This window comes from Podarcis gaigeae, assembly GCF_964106915.1.
Source record: "Podarcis gaigeae genome assembly, chromosome: 15".
Taxonomy (NCBI): Eukaryota; Metazoa; Chordata; class Lepidosauria; order Squamata; family Lacertidae; genus Podarcis; species Podarcis gaigeae.
In genome coordinates, this window is record NC_139692.1 from 42035222 (window position 1) to 42050768 (window position 15547).

At 49.3% G+C, this 15547-nt stretch overlaps 1 protein-coding gene across 2 annotated transcripts in view; it reads right to left on the reverse strand.

The window, feature by feature from the left end:
- The window catches only part of VPS53 (VPS53 subunit of GARP complex), a 41219-nt gene that overhangs the window by 19990 nt on the left and 5682 nt on the right, over positions 1-15547 (reverse strand). For both annotated transcript variants that reach the window (XM_083715070.1, XM_083715071.1), the window contains exons 4-13: positions 14476-14542; positions 7650-7736; positions 5717-5832; positions 5124-5243; positions 4487-4565; positions 3212-3355; positions 2820-2962; positions 1853-1994; positions 1322-1423; positions 246-340 (exon numbers count right to left, since the gene is read on the reverse strand). In XM_083715070.1, coding sequence (XP_083571196.1) covers positions 246-340; positions 1322-1423; positions 1853-1994; positions 2820-2962; positions 3212-3355; positions 4487-4565; positions 5124-5243; positions 5717-5832; positions 7650-7736; positions 14476-14542 — 1095 coding nt within the window. The remainder of the gene's footprint in view (positions 1-245; positions 341-1321; positions 1424-1852; positions 1995-2819; positions 2963-3211; positions 3356-4486; positions 4566-5123; positions 5244-5716; positions 5833-7649; positions 7737-14475; positions 14543-15547) is intronic.

Consider the following 15547-nt stretch of genomic DNA (forward strand, 5'->3'; position numbering starts at 1 on the left):
GATTCTCAGGGCTGTGCAAATCTGTGGCCCTGCTTTCGTCCTGAAGGTCTGGACAAAGGGGTCTGTTCCCACTAGAAATTGAAGAAATTAAAAAGGGAGTTGCTCACGGCCCCGTACCAATGCTAATGTAAAAAGGATGTTCCCAATGGATCAGGACCAAAAGTTTGGGTGAGGGTGGGGAAAGAGCATCAATACATTCTTATTTCTCGTCTTTTTCCTTCCTTCCAAAAACTCCCTTTACTCACTTGTCCTGGGATTCAATGTAGACGTAGAGATGAGGCTCAAAGCACTTGGAGACGATGCCATGAAAAGGATTGTCTGGAACTTTCGGCTTTTTGGGCTGGAAAACAAAGTTGGAAGGAACTCTTTTAAAGAGAGAAATTGCCGTTATTTTTTAATTTCTCAATTCAGACTCTTCAACCCTTAAGAAAACGTCTCCTTTTCCATTTGCAACGCTCCCCACTTCCAAATACATAAAGCAGCAAACGGAAGAGGAAAATCCCTTACATGTTAGTTGAAGGGGTTGAAATAAACCTGGCGTGGAGAAAGCGGATGGGGAAATATTTTTCTCAGAACCTTTGTGAACTCTTAAACCATGAAGACCAGAAGCTTACTGTGTTTTTCGGAGAAGGGCTGCAAGCTCAGAGGCAAGAGAAGGGGTAGGCGAACTAAGGACCGGGGGCCGGATCCGGCCCAATCGCCTTCTCAATCGGGCCTGCGGACGGTCTGGGAATCAGCATGTTTTTACATGAGTAGAATGCATCCTTTCATTTAAAATGCATCTCTGGGTTATCTGTGGGGCATAGGAATTCGTTCATTTCCCCCCCCCCCAAAAAAAAAACACAGTCTGGCCCCCCACAAGGTCTGAGGGACAGTGGACCGGCCCTCTGCTGAAAAAGTTTGCTGACCCCTGGCCAAGAGCTTCTGTTCTGCATGAAAAGGGTCTCAGGTTCCACCCCCAAAGGCATCTCCAGGTGGGGCTGGATAGCTACTGCCAGCCAGAGTAGACAACACTGCACTAGATGCATTGCAGGGGGCTGGACTAGATGGCCCTTGGGTTCCCTTCTGACGTTCTATGGCCCAAAGCTCTGACACCTTCCTGTGTTTTTGACTGTAGTCCAATGCAAAATCTCACACAGGGGAGCCTGGGGACCTGCAGGTCAGAAAGGAGTTGGCGGGACCAATCCTTCCTCCATCTGAGAACCTCCATTTTTATTTTTTCAAAGGAGGGAACTAAGTGCCCAGCCGTTCTGGGCAGGAAGAAGGGCTTGAAAACACATGGGCGGCACCCACGAAAGCCTCAAGAGGCTAAGAGACTTACTCTGTCAATGTCGGCCTTTTCGAACGTGGCATCGTCCGACTCCAGGGCGGTTTCGTCTTCCAGGAAGGGGTTGGTGTTGGGAGGCGGAGGCTCAGCCTTCTTCTGCGATGAGGTAGGGAAGGGCGACACGACAAATCAGAAGGAAATTAGGCAGGGAGAAAGCAGACAGGGGAAAGCTCTTCCTGCTTCGCTTGTAACACTCGGACCCTTTCAAATGGCCTCGACCCAGTAGACCTGAAGGAGCGTCTCCACTCCCATCATTCAGCCCAGACACTGAGGTCCAGCGCCGAGGGCCTTCTGGCGGTTCCCTCCCTGCGAGAAGCCAAGTTACAGGGAACCAGGCAGGGCCTTCTTGGGGGTGGCCCCCTCCCTGTGGACCGCCCTGCCATCAGATGTCAAGGAAATAAACGACTACCTGACTTTTAGAAGACATCTGAAGCCAGCCCTGTTTAGGGAATTTTTTTATGTTTGATTGTGGTTTTTAATATTCTGTTGGGAGCTGCCCAGAGCGGCTGGGGAGACCCAACTCACCGGCACTGTGTCAGAGAGGGTGCAACCCGAGAAGCGTTTCGCCAGCAGCCCTTCGAAGTTTGTGGTCCTCTGGATGGCAAAGAGAAGGAGCTTCACCTCGATTTCCTTCGCCCGCGTCCGCATGATCTTTGCAAGCTCCGTCCTGCGGGGGGAGAGAAGCTTAGGCAGGTCTTTACCTCGCACCAGCCCTGATGTAGGAAGCTGCCTTATAGAAAGTCCACCTAGCTCAGTGCTAGATGGGACGTGGGTGGCGCTGTGGGTTAAACCACAGAGCCTAGGACTTGCCGATCAGAAGGTCACCGGTTCAAATCCCCGTGACGGGGTGAGCTCCCGTTGCTCGGTCCCTGCTCCTGCCAACCTAGCAGTTTGAAAGCACAAAGTGCAAGTAGATAAATAGGTACCACTCCGGCGGGAAGGTAAATGGCGTTTCCGTGCGCTGCTCTGGTTCGCCAGAAGTGGCTTAGTCATGCTGGCCACATGACCCGGAAGCTGTACGCCGGCTCCCTCGGCCAATAAAGCGAGATGAGCGCCGCAACCCCCAGAGTCGGCCACGACTGGACCTAATGGTCAGGGGTCCCTTTATCTTTACCTAGCTAAGTGCTGCCTACATTGAACGGCAGCAGCTCTCTCAGTTTCAGGCAAGGGGGACATTCCCAAATCTGCTTGGCCTGCAGGTTGTTTACATTTTTCTCAAGCAGCTAGCCATTTTAACGATGACCCTGTGTGCTGTTTTTAACTGCTGGTTCTTATATTGCTGTTGTTGGGATCGGAAGACACCAGAGGTGCTACCCCTCCCCTGACACACCATACATTTTCTTAAGCAGCCGGCCATTTTAATAATTACTCTGCGCTGCTTTTAACTGCGGGTTCTTATGTTGCTGTCCACCACCCTGACCTTATACCCCAGGCGGTGGCATATAAAATCTTTCCGCAAAGAAATAAAGCAGAGCGCCCTGGGCCCTGCTACCTGGTAATGTGGCAGAAGTCGACTGCAATCCTCTCGGTCATGCACCATTCCGCCGGGAACATGCGGACGTACTTCTCCTCATAATCTACCAGCTGGCGTTTGATCCAAGCGTAACGCCGGTCGATTTTATCCAGCCAGGCGACCTGGAGGGCGAGAGAGAGGGAGGCGCTATGAGAACAGCTGTAGACAGAGGTTGTTGATTGATTGATTGATTGATTGATTGATGTTGGTTGGTTTCTATGCTGCTCATTTGCTAAAGTGCCTTCTAAGATGCTTACAAGCACAAAGGAAGTTCCTGGCTTACATTTCCCATAGCCAAAAACAAGAAAGGAGGATATCTAAACAGCCATGAAAAGCGAAGAGTTCTAGGCAGGGGGACCACCCCAGCTTACATCTTGGTTTTCCTGGAAGAGCACGAGGTACTCTGAGAGGTGCTGCTTGATGAATTTCTTGATGATCTCCTGCTTGATTCTGGGGTCCAAGACGTTTGCGACCAGGCAGGCATCCCGCAGGACGTTGCTGGGACCTCCAGCCCTCTGTCAGGGAGGAGAAAGGCAAAGAATTCAGGGTTTTCGCTTCCAGTGGCGCCAGTGACTATACTTTGGGGATATATTAAAGCAGTGTTTCCTAACCTTGTGTTTTTGAACTACAACTCCCATCATCCCTGACTAGCAAGACAAGTGGCAAGGGATGATGGGAATTGTAGTCCAAAAACAGCTGGAGGCACAAGGTTGGGAAACACTGTATTAAAGGCAAGTAGGGCTGGGTGATATCTGGTCTTAAACACCAGCTAAACATTGTGATATATCGATATATCATAATACAGTGATACCTCTAGTTGTGGACACGATCCGTTCCAGGGTGCTGTTTGCACCCCAAAAAGTCCACAACTAGAGCGGCGCTTCTGTGCAACCACGCTAGAGCACTTCTGCGCATGTGCAAAGTGCGCAGAACACTGCTGCACATGCACGCATGGCAAAACCCTTAAGTATACACTTCCGGGTTTGCTGTGTTCGCAAGCCGAAAAGACGCAACATGAACCTAACGCAACACGAGGTATGCCTGTACCTGTGATAAGGAAGGAACTACGCAGAGGCAAACAGGACCAAGTCCTGGCAACTGCTAGTACTTAAGGGTCTAAAATGATATTATCAATCACCTCGTGGTCACTTTCAGCAGCAGGAATGCCAAAATACATGCAAATGAGACTTGGGGTTTGGGGCTCGGCTACCAAATGGTGGTATTCAGGACACCCCAGAGTATGGCAATGAGTCATAGTGAATATGAAACATCTGGGATGATGCAGAAGATGCAGCGATGGGCAGTTATAGAAGTGAAAAAGAAGAGGGAGCAGAGAGAAGAACCATTGCTAGGGGAGACGCAGCAGAGGGTGAAGGATGCTTCCCTTTTCTCCAGCCCCAGCTCCTTTTCTCCTCAATCTGGGACATTGGCTGGTCAAACAGAAAAAGCAGCCTTGGGGAGGTGTTGCAAGGTAAAGGGTGAAGCACCTCCCCTCCCCGCTACCATTTCTCCCCTACAAATGATTCTCATGCCAGCTGCACTAAAACTGGGCTACAAACACCATTATTTGTTGTTGAGAAATAGGGGAAGCTCATTTGCACTTCTGCAAACAAGGGAGAGACCGGGATTTATTTTTATTTCATTACCTTTGTGCCTTGAGAGGGAAACGCTTCCTCGAAATCTGCCAGGATCTGTTGCCCCAGCTCGTTCTGGGCAGCCTTCACCCTGCCCAGGAACCAACGAGGAAATTGGGTTAGGGCTCCGGTCGCCAAACGCAGGTTTCTGCAGGAAGTTTTTGTTCCTAGCAAAACTAGTTGGGGAATTAAACGCCTGCCAAGCCAAACGAGGCGGTGGCTTCTAGTTTACCGGAAACAACTCAAGAAGCAAGGGTGACAGCCCTTTAACCAGAATATTCCTTAAAGGGGAAAAATTAAGATTTAAGAACTGAGTTGAAGGAACCCCGGAGTATAAGGGACTGTTTTGACAGTCCTGTCTGCTAACAGGGTCGCTTTGTATGGTTCCCTGACTTTATTAAAAACACAAATCCCATAAAAGCATGTCAGGGTAAATTTATGTTAACATATTTTCTTTTTTTATATATAAAAGGAAAAACAAGGCAGGAATGCCCTCCCTGTCTCGCAGACTGAAGAAGGTGCAGCTGAATGTCTGAGCAGGAACTCAGTGAACATTCGCTCCTCTGTTAACACAGGGAGACTCTGAACGGCGGCTGCGTTCCTGGGCTCCCCTCTTCCGAGTCTCGGGAGATCACCGCCTTCATCTCACCTCTCAGAAAGCTGCCGAATCTGTGGGATCCCCATGTACTTGTTGAAATGCTCCAGCACGTTCACAACACCTTGCAGGAGGTTGGCCACTTCCCCATACTGCCGCCTCCTCGTCATGGCCCTAGACATGGGAGTGGGGGGAAGAGAGAGGAGAACGGGGGGGATTTAATTAGAAGAGAGAAGTCGGGGATTAAATCAAACACTGGAAGCTGCCTTATACCCCGTCAGACCAAGGAGCTTACTCAGGGTGGGGAGCCACAGGGCCTGCGACCAAATCTGGTCCCCAAGGCCTCTGCCTGGCCCCCGAGATACCCCCCGTCTCCAGGCAAAATATATCCTTATTGCTCCGCCCACTGTCGCCCTGGCCCTGCCCACCACTGAGTTTTGCTTGCCTTCAATGCAGCCCACTGTAAGCTTCCTGTGATTTGCAACCCCTAAGGACTAGAAGCTTACTCTTTTTTTTAAAAAAAAGTTGGGTTTGCCCCAAAGCTAATCCCGTAACCAATCCATGCCGCAGTTCCCCCCTTCCTCAGCCCCCTCTGCGCGCCCACATTATCATGGCACACCCCCCCCCCCCCAGGGCACACTGCTTACTCCAGGGAGTCGACTCCGCCAGCTAGCATGTGGAGGTGGTTCAGGGTCGTGATGGATGTGGTCAGGTGGCGCTTGGCGTGGTCCAGCTGCTTGATGTCGCGGGTGATTTCCTTCACCTGTTGCAGGTGAATAATAAAAAATTATTATTATTATTATTAATAATAATAATACCTCGCCCTCCCCAGCCAAGGCCGGGCTCAGGGCGCCTAACAAGCAATAATAAAAACAAATTGAATGAATACAACTTAAAAACAAAATTAAAATACAACATTAAAATATTGAAACCTCATCGCAGGAGGAGAAAGGAAAAGAAAAAAGAAAGAGGGGGAGGGAATCAAATTGGCTCCAAGCCAAAGGCCAGGCGGAACAACTCTGTCTTACAGGCCCTGTGGAAAGAAAGCAGATCCTGCAGGGCCCTGGTCTCATGAGGCAGAGCGTTCCACCAGGCCGGGGCCAGTGTTGAAAAGGCCCTGGCTCTGGTTGAGGCTAATCTGACTTCCTTAGGGCCCGGGACCTCTAGGGTGTTGCTATTTATGGACCTTAAGGTCCTCCGTGGGACATACCAGGAGAGGCGGTCCCGTAGGTACGAGGGTCCTAGGCTGCAAAGGGCTATAAAAGTCAAAAGCAGCACCTTATATCTGATCCTGCACTCCACCGGGAGCCAGTGCAGCTGGAAAAGCACTGGGTGAATGTGCTCCCAGAATAAACAGAAGAATTCAAGAAACTGTGCACACACAGAGAGAGACTGAGAAAGCTTCAGTCCCCACAACTGCCTCATTGGGGCAAGATCTGCTAGGAAGCGTTGCTGTGCTCACTAGGCCTCGCCACCGGAGCAGTCTTGTTTCTTTGAATAAAGAGTTAACTTCACGGACGCCATGGGAGTTTTTGCTGACCATCCCAGACACCTGTTCCAGACACCTCCCTCTCCCCACCCCACGTCTGTAGAAGCCACAAAATCCACCCCAACGTGTCCCCCACCCACAACCCTTTCCGTTCGTGAACGAACACTGCTGGTCACAAATTCTGAAGCAGGGATATGGAACTGGTGGTCCTCCGTATGTTGCTGGACTCCAACTCCCAGAAGCCCTTGGTCCGGGATGAACCAAGCTGCAGCCCAGGAACACCCAGGCGGGCCGCTGTTTCCCAACCTCTAGGAGAACACTTGAAAAGGTGCCCTCCGAGACGCATCGCTTGGAAACAGACACCCAGTGCCGGTTCTTCCTGAACTGCAACTCCCATCAGCCCCAATAAGAAGGGCCAATGGCCAGGGGTGATGGGTGGTTCAGCAACGTTTGGAGGGCCAAAGGTTCCCCACGCCTGATGGTAGGGCTCGGCTCCAGGCTGGAGCAACTTCAGAGCTCCATCATCCCCAGAGGAGAGCCTGAGGCCTGGCTGTGCCTGTAGACACTGCAAAAGAGTCCAGGGTCTCTAGCGACCTGGCTCCACTGTCAATTGGCTTTTGTCCATGGGGCCAAAAGATGCTAAGCCCTGTGCAAGGTCATTGCTTTGGAAGGGAGGGCAGCAAGGAAAACCTGTACCCAGAGATGGGTTGGCAGCGTACTGAACACACCCAAGAGTCATCTCTTCATTGCCTTAGAAGCTCTGAAAAATATTCTCCTTTTTTTTTTTCAAACTACCAAGGGCCAGGTAAAGTTGTTTCAGGGGCCGCACACGGTTTGTGGAAGGGCCACAGACACAGTAGAGTGTCTGCCTTATGTTCAATCTGCAGGTAGAGTCTCAAGAGACTCCTGCCTGAAATCCAGGAGTGGTGCTGCCGGTCAGAGCAGACCATATTGAGCCAGATGGACCAGCGATCTGACTCAGTTTAAGGTTCCTGTACGACGTTGTGCTAATGGAGCAAGAAAAGGAAAGGGGGTGGAGATTGCTGAGGACACCATTAATAACAGGCAACAAGATATTATTCGTCTCTCACCATCTGCTCAGATTTCTCAGCTTTGTCCTTGATGTCCTTAATCTTGCCGAAGAGCTGTTGAATAGCCTTCTGGGCTTCTTCCAGCGCCTGGAGGAAGGAAGAGGGAGACTAAAGTTTGGTTTCCAAATTCAGGAGGAATTAGGCAGAGATCAAGTTCTTCTGAGCCAAGCTCAACCTTTTTTCTGGTCGGAAAGCTACTGCTTCTTGGACTCTACGCAAGAAACAAGCTCCTAGTCCTCTTGGCGGGCAGGGAAAATCCCAGAAGGGTGTTGAGCCCTTGCGGAAATAACAAAAAGGGTGAGAGAGGGCAAATAGGGTGTGAACTGCCAGCTGAGGGCATTTTGATAAAAGAGGACCCATGAAAGTTTGGGCTAGAATAAAAGTTCCTAGAACTCTAAGGTGCCACAAGGCTTTTTCGTTTATTATTACAATCCTTAAGTAATGATAACAAAACTGTTAGCAATAATATAATTTAATAGAAAATAAAAATAGATAGCAATAGATAATATGCAGATAACACAGAAGCTGGCGTCTCTGGCGATGCCACAATTCTATTTATCCCACTTTCGACAGTTCTATAACACCCAATAACAAACTTTCTTTTGGGTTTTCTGCAAAAATGGGTGGCGGGAGATTTGAACCAAGAGGAGTTTCCACTTCAGAAGAACTTTCTGGGTCAGGCCAATGGCCCATCCAGCCCAGGCGGCGGTTCTCACAGTGGCCAACCAGCTGACTCCTCTCAGAAGCCAACAGACAGGGCCAGGGAGCAACTGGAGCTCAGGGTCCGAAACCCCACCCAGCCATGAAGCGAACTGGGCCAGTTCCTTCCTCTCTGCCTGGCCTGCCTCACAAGGTTGTTGTGAAGGGTAAAACAGGGGAGAGGAGAACCATGTAAGCCACAGTGGGGTACAACTCTAATAAATAATAATAATAAGGAGCAGCATTCGGAGGTTTACTGCCTCAGTGGAGGGAGAACACAAGCATTGTGGCTTGTAGCCACTGATAACCTTAAAGGTAAAGGTAAAGGGACCCCTGACCATTAGGTCCAGTCTTGATCGACTCTGGGGTTGCGGCGCTCATCTCGCTTTATTGGCCGAGGGAGCCGCGTACAGCTTCTGGGTCATGTGGCCAGCATGACTAAGGTGCTTCTGGCGAACCAGAGCAGCGCACGGAAACACTGTTTACCTTCCCACCAGAGCGGTGCCTATTTATCTACTTGAACTTTGACGTACTTTTGAACTGCTAGGTGGGCAGGAGCAGGGACTGAGCTATGGGAGCTCACCCCGTCGTGGGGATTCGAACTGCTGACCGTCTGATTGGCAAGCCCTAGGCTCTGTGGTTTAACCCACAGCGCCACCCGCGTCCCTACTGATAACCTTACCCTCCAATTAATTCATCTAATCCTCCTGCAAAGGCATCTAGGTTGGCGGCTGTCATTTTGCCTCCTGTGGGAGCAAGTTCTGTCGTTTAACCATGCACTGCGTGAATAAATCCTTTCTCTCATCTATCCTGAATCTTCCAAAATTCGGCTTCGCTGGCTGTCGGTGAGCTTTAGCATTATGAGGGAGGATAAACATATCTCTGTCTACCTTCACCACCCCCCACACAGAGGTTCGCAAACTTCTCTGGTTCTCAGTCGGTAGACCATGAGATTCCTTAATCTCAGGGCCATGTGTTCAAGCCCAACATTGGGCAAAACAGTTCTCCAATCCTATGGTTCTCAGGTCTCCTCTTACTTGCCTGTTCTGCAAACTGAAAAGCCCCAAACGCTGCGACCGTTCATCACACCGCCATGTCCATTCCAGTCTCCCTTTTCTGAACCTTTTTTTTCTGACTCTACAACAGGGGTCAGCAAGCTTTTTCAGCAGGGGGCCGGTCCACCGTCCCTCAGACCTTGTTGGGGGCAGGACTATATTCTTTGCAGGGGGGATGAACGAATTCCGATGCCCCACAAATAACCCAGAGATGCATTTTAAATAAAAGCATGTGTTCCACTCATGTAAAAACACCAGGCAGGCCCCACAAATAACCCAGAGATGCATTTTAAAATCAAAGGACACATTCTACTCATGTAAAAACATGCTGATTCCCGGACCGTCCACAGGCCGGATTGAGAAGGTGATTGGGCCAGATCTGGCCCCTGGGCCTTAATTTGCCTACCCATGCTCTACAATACAGTGCTACATCGGGTTACATACGCTTCAGGTTACAGACACTTCAGGTTACAGTCTCCACTAACCCAGAAATAGTACCTTGGGTTAAGAACTTTGCTTCAGGATGAGAACAGAAATCGCGCGGCGGCAGTGGGAGGCCCTATTAGCTAAAGCGGTACCTCAGGTTAAGAACAGTTTCAGGTTAAGAACGGACCTCCGGAACGAATTAAGTTCTTAATGCAAGGTACCACTGTATCCCTTTGTAATTGAGGCAACCAGAACTGTGTCAACATGTGTTCCTGGGCAGAACCGGAAAAAAAATCCTAAAGGGGGAGAGAGAGAGAGAGAGAGAGAGGGGATGGGGGGAAACATCTGCAGTGCCGTCTCAGGCTGGAAGGAGAGACGACCGCAGTAGCACTAGCGGGATCGGCTTCCCCGGCCCCTGCCCAGGAGTCAGAAATAGCCGCCGTCTGGAACTGCTGGGGGGGGGGAGTATGTTACGCCTTGCCCAGGAATGCGCTCCCGCTGTTTCCTCCCCATAAAGGACTCATTAAGTGATGCAGCTTTCTTAAAAAAAGAAATCCATCTGCAGATTTTGGGCAAGACAAAACAAAAACCCCATTTCAAAAGCGAAGCACACCCACCAGAAAGCCAGAAAAAGCGAGGCTATTTTAAGCGTTTCCAGCAAACTTAAGAGAAAAATGAAATCCAGGGCAGCGTATTTTTTTTTTTTTAAGAAAAAGAACGTGCTCAAAACTTGAGAAATGTTACAGCTGGGTGTGCAGGGCAGCTCCTGAAGCCTTGCAATTTTAAAATAAAAAATAAAAAATCCACAAGTATTCCAGACACAACCTGCAGCTCCTGCTAGCCCAACTCCACCTTCTGCCCACAGTTAATGCAAAGGTTTATATGTTAAAGGCTGCTGTTCGCTGTCTTTTCGTTTTAAATGTCATGGGAGCAGCTGCAGCAAAGGAGAGAAGGGAAGCAGGGTTCACTGCGAATCCAGCCCCGTCCTCAACCATCATGCAGCCATTTCACCAGGAAAGAAAGGGAAGCAGGGCTGCTAAATTGGCTCAGCTGGGAGACCAGGAGCAACTTCCTCCTGGTCTCGTTTAGCTGCTTCCTTTCCAGCTGGTTGTCATGAGAATTCTGTAACCAAGGTCTAGCACTGGGTTTTACATTTTTCCTCCTCCCTCCGAATGCCTTTTCCTTTCATGCCATCTATTAAAAAAAATAGCCGGCCTCATCTCATTGTTGACATCTGCAAGCTGCTCCGGGAGCCTTTTTTAGGCTGAAGATCAGGGTGGGAAATGCTTCCAATATCAAGGAACAATGCATTAAAGGAGGAAGGGTTCTAAAACATCATCTCATAAAATTGTTGCAGGGAGAGAATATTCCAAAATTACCTATATTTAGGCACAACGTGACATAAGCTTTCTGCGCAACTTTGCAAATCATCCCTAAGAAGCTAATATCTCTCACACATATCTATATCTAAATCTATTTATTTATCTATATCTACCTGTCTGCTTGCACACCGATAGCACATCCCAAATTTTGGAAGGGGGATTGTAGCTCAGCAATCACAACAACATTTGCTCTGCGTGGAAAAAAAGATCCTGAGATCTGTCCTTGGGATGTCCAATTTTTTCAAAAAGTGATGGAAAGACCCTCTCTTGAATCCTCCTTGTGTGGTTCGCAGAGGCAAGTATGGATGCGACCCAATCCCTGGAATTGAACCATCCCATTGGGTGGCCATCAGTGCAGCCTGTAGCAGCATCACAGTGCATGAACTGCTGGGATGGCTCAGTCAGTGAAGCACCAGACTCTTAATCTCCAGGTTGTGGGTTCGAGCCCCAAATTGGGTGCAAGATTCCTGCATTGCAGGGGGTTGGACCAGGTGACCCGCAGGGTCCCTAACAACTCTGCAATTCTATTATTCTAAAAAGGAGGGTGGACTGAGGAGTAGTGTGGTCGGGGACACATAAGCCTCTTTTCCATTTTTTTAAAAAAATCTGAAGCGCCATACATTTTTAGTGTTGAACAAAGGCTCCCTTCATTTCAAAAGGGTGGGAGGGGGAGGAAAGCAGGCCAGAACATGATTTGGGGAGGGGGGAGTTTTCAGCCCTACAAGCCATTATTAATTAGGCTATTATCACAGACAGACAATCTCTTCTCTCCTTCCACCTCCCTGGGGAAAGAGCAGCTCAGGAGGAGAAATTATTTCGCCAGGGTTTTCCTTTTTCGTCTGGCTTCTTTGGGGTGGGAGGAAAAAGAAGGGAGGGGGGAACCCTCTGCGGACCAAGATGCCATTCAAAAGGCTTTTCCTGTGTAATACGACCTGCTCTGCTTTCCCTATGCTCTGACCTATTAACTGCTGGAGCCGGAAAATTCCTGAGATTCCTGCCGGCTTTGTAGTTCCAAAAACAGCCGCCAGTTCAACGGAGCTTTTGTGGCAGGGAAAAATCGCAAAGAAGTGAGATTCTGCGGCCACGCGCATTGCTCACGCTCGCTTTTACTATTTCAACCTGAACGGCACTTTTGGAAGATTCGGGACGGAGAAAAGAAAAGGACTTAATCACGCAGTGCACTGTTAATCTGTGGAACTCTCCTCCACATGAGGCAGGAATGGGCACCAGATGGGGCATGATGGCTATGCGCTGCCTCCACAGTTAGAAGCGGAAATGCTACAGAATACAGTGGTACCTCAGGTTAAGTACTTAATTCGTTCCGGAGGTCCGTTCTTAACCTGAAACTGTTCTTAACCTGAAGCACCACTTTAGCTAATAGGGCCTTCTGCTGCTGCCACGTTGCCTTGCGATTTCTGTTCTCATCCTGAAGCAAAGTTCTTAACCTGAAGCACTATTTCTGGGTTAGCGGAGTCTGTAACCTGAAGCGTATGTAACCTGAAGCGTATGTAACCCGAGGTACCACTGTACGTACATTAAAGCATTTTAATTCCGTTCTGAAATAAATTAAGACACACCAAGTGGTACCAGCTAGCTAAAATATATAAATCAGAGTCAGATGTCATAAACATTTCCAGTGCGCCAAATATTAAAAAGGAAAGAACCAGCAGCCGTCTCCTCAGAAGTGACAAGGGGCAAGAATCATATAATCATGGAATTGGGAGGAATCCCAGGGGTCATCCAGTCCAGCCCTCTGCAACGCAGGAATCTTTGGCCCAACGTGGGGATTGAAGCCACAAAGGGATTTTTTTTTAGAGCTGGAAATAGATGATCCTGAATGCCCCACTCTCTCTTATATCCAGACCCAATTCTTAAAGGTACTGTTATGTACTGAAGTTCTCTCCCTGGGCCAGCAGGGGGATACTGTAGATAGTTTTCACTCAGGTCTGTAGATAGTTTTCACTCAGGTCCACATCAGTTATTTTAGGCGGGAAACTCTGGGTTGTTGTTGCTACCATGTTGACAGCTGGCTGCCTATAAAAGCAGGCCGGCTGAGCTGTTTGCTGTTCAGTTTCTATTCCAGCTTGCAAAATAAAAAGCTGATTTGGAGAAATCGCTGTGTCGTCTGCCATGTCTACCCACTATTTAACACTGACGACGAAGGTGGGATCGGTGGACATCAGAGCACAGCCAGATGCGGCCATCCTCTGAACTGAGCTGAATCACAGAGCAAAATCACTGAGCGAAATCACTGAACAGGTACCAAATATTCAGGTACACTTGCTCATTTTCGGGGGGGGGGGGACCACACACACACACCAACATGCTATTTTTTTTTATAATAAGGAAACCTTCACAGAGTTAAGGTGGGTACCCAGCCCAGATCAGCTTGCCAAGAGCTGGAAACCACCTTGAACCCCAACTGCACTGCCTCCTGGTGGAGTACAGGGTCAGGTATAAGGTGCTGGTTTTGACCTTTAAAGCCCTACGCGGCCTAGGAGCCACGAACCTACGGGACTGCCTCTCCTGGTATGCCCCGCGGAGGACCTTAAGGTCCACAAATGACAACATTTTGGAGGTCCCAGGTCGCAAAGTGGTTAGATTGGTCTCAACTAGGGCCAGGGCCTTTTCAGCCCTGGCCCCGACTTGGTGGAATGCTCTGTCACAAGAGACCAGGGCCCTGCGGGACTTGACATCTTTCCGCAGGGCCTGCAAGACAGAGCTGTTCCGCCTGGCCTTTGGTTTGGACTCAGTCTGACCCTTATGTTTTCCCTCCCCTTACGGTTTTGATCCATGGGCTACTTTTAAAATGAGGCTGCATTTTAAATTGCATTTTAACCTGTATTTTAAATTGTTGTTTTTTTCCTTTCCCCCTATTATGTTTTTATTGTAATTTTACTGGTGTTAGCCACCCTGAGCCTGGCTCTGGTGGGGTATAAATAAATATTATTATTATTATTATTATCTTGAAACATGGGGCCAACAGCCCTTGCAGGTTTCTAGTCCTCAGTACAGGGCTGGGGGAACCTAGAGAATCACAGAATGGTAGAGTTGTAAGGGGTCATCTAGCCCAACCCCTGCAAAGCAGGAATCTCAACTAGATCAACATGACAGAAGGCCACCCAACCTCTGTTTAAAAACCTCCAAGGAAGGAGAGTATCACCTCCCGAAGGAGACTGTTCTGCTGTCTAAATACCATTCCTTGTATCTCTCCGGCAAGGTCCCTGGACAGATTCAGCTGTGAGAAATTTAATAAACTCGTACCTCACGGCCATCCTGCCCGACGTTTGTCTGACCTCTCACCACGGTCCGGATGTTATCATCCAAACGCCTGCAAAGGGGAAGAAGAAAGAAGGGGGACAGCCTGAAGGTTGATGTTCAGCATCAGATTTCTTTTATTTTTATTTTACAGTTTGTTCAAGAGACCATTTTAGGGAAGGGAAAACCGTGCTGTTTCAATACTCTTAAAACAAATATTCCAGCACTGTATACCAGTCCCATGGAGAGTTAAAAGAAATCCCACTCCTGTATAATTTGATTTATTGCACGTCTATCCCACCTCAAGGCGGCACACACAGTTTTCTGCCGCCTTATCACATCCAAAAAGCAACCCTGCGGGGTAGGTTAGGCCAAGAAACGACGACTAGCCCAAGGTGACCCAGTGAGCTTTATGACTGAGTGGAGATTTGAACCCTGGTCTCCCAGGAATCCCCTTCATTGATCACTGCCTTGCCATGGCAAAGGGGCTTAGTGTCATAGTGGAGAGTTTTGACCAAATGTGATCCACCTGGAGCAGGAACCGGCAAGCCACTCCAGTATCCCTGCCAAGAAAACTCCATGGACAAGACCAAACTGTGGGAGGCAGTGGAAGACAGGAGTGCCTGGCGTGCTCTGGTCCAGGGGGTCACGAAGAGGCAGACACGACTAAACAACAACTCCCAGGAATGTCCTAGTCCGATACTCCAGCCACTACAACACACCGGCTCTAAGATGCAAACCTTGCTTAAGTTTTTGTTCCTTTACCTGACAGTGATCTCAGAAAGGAAGAGATTGCATTTGCCTCTGGGTATCTGTCTGCAATCGCGACCTGCGTGAGAACTTCCCGGAGGCAGGGAGCAGGGAAGGGGCAGACGGCTAGGCCCAGGCAGACCTGCAGGCAGCAAGCAAGCAGGCAGCCAGACTGACAGCAAAAGAGGTAGAGCTTCTGCTCAGCAGGCAGAAGGTCCCCAGCTCAATCACTAGTATATCTAGGTGGGCTGGGAGAGATATTCCCCGCCTGGAAACCCTGGAGAGCCACTGCTGCCCAGCAGCGTGGACCAAACAAAGGTCTAATTTA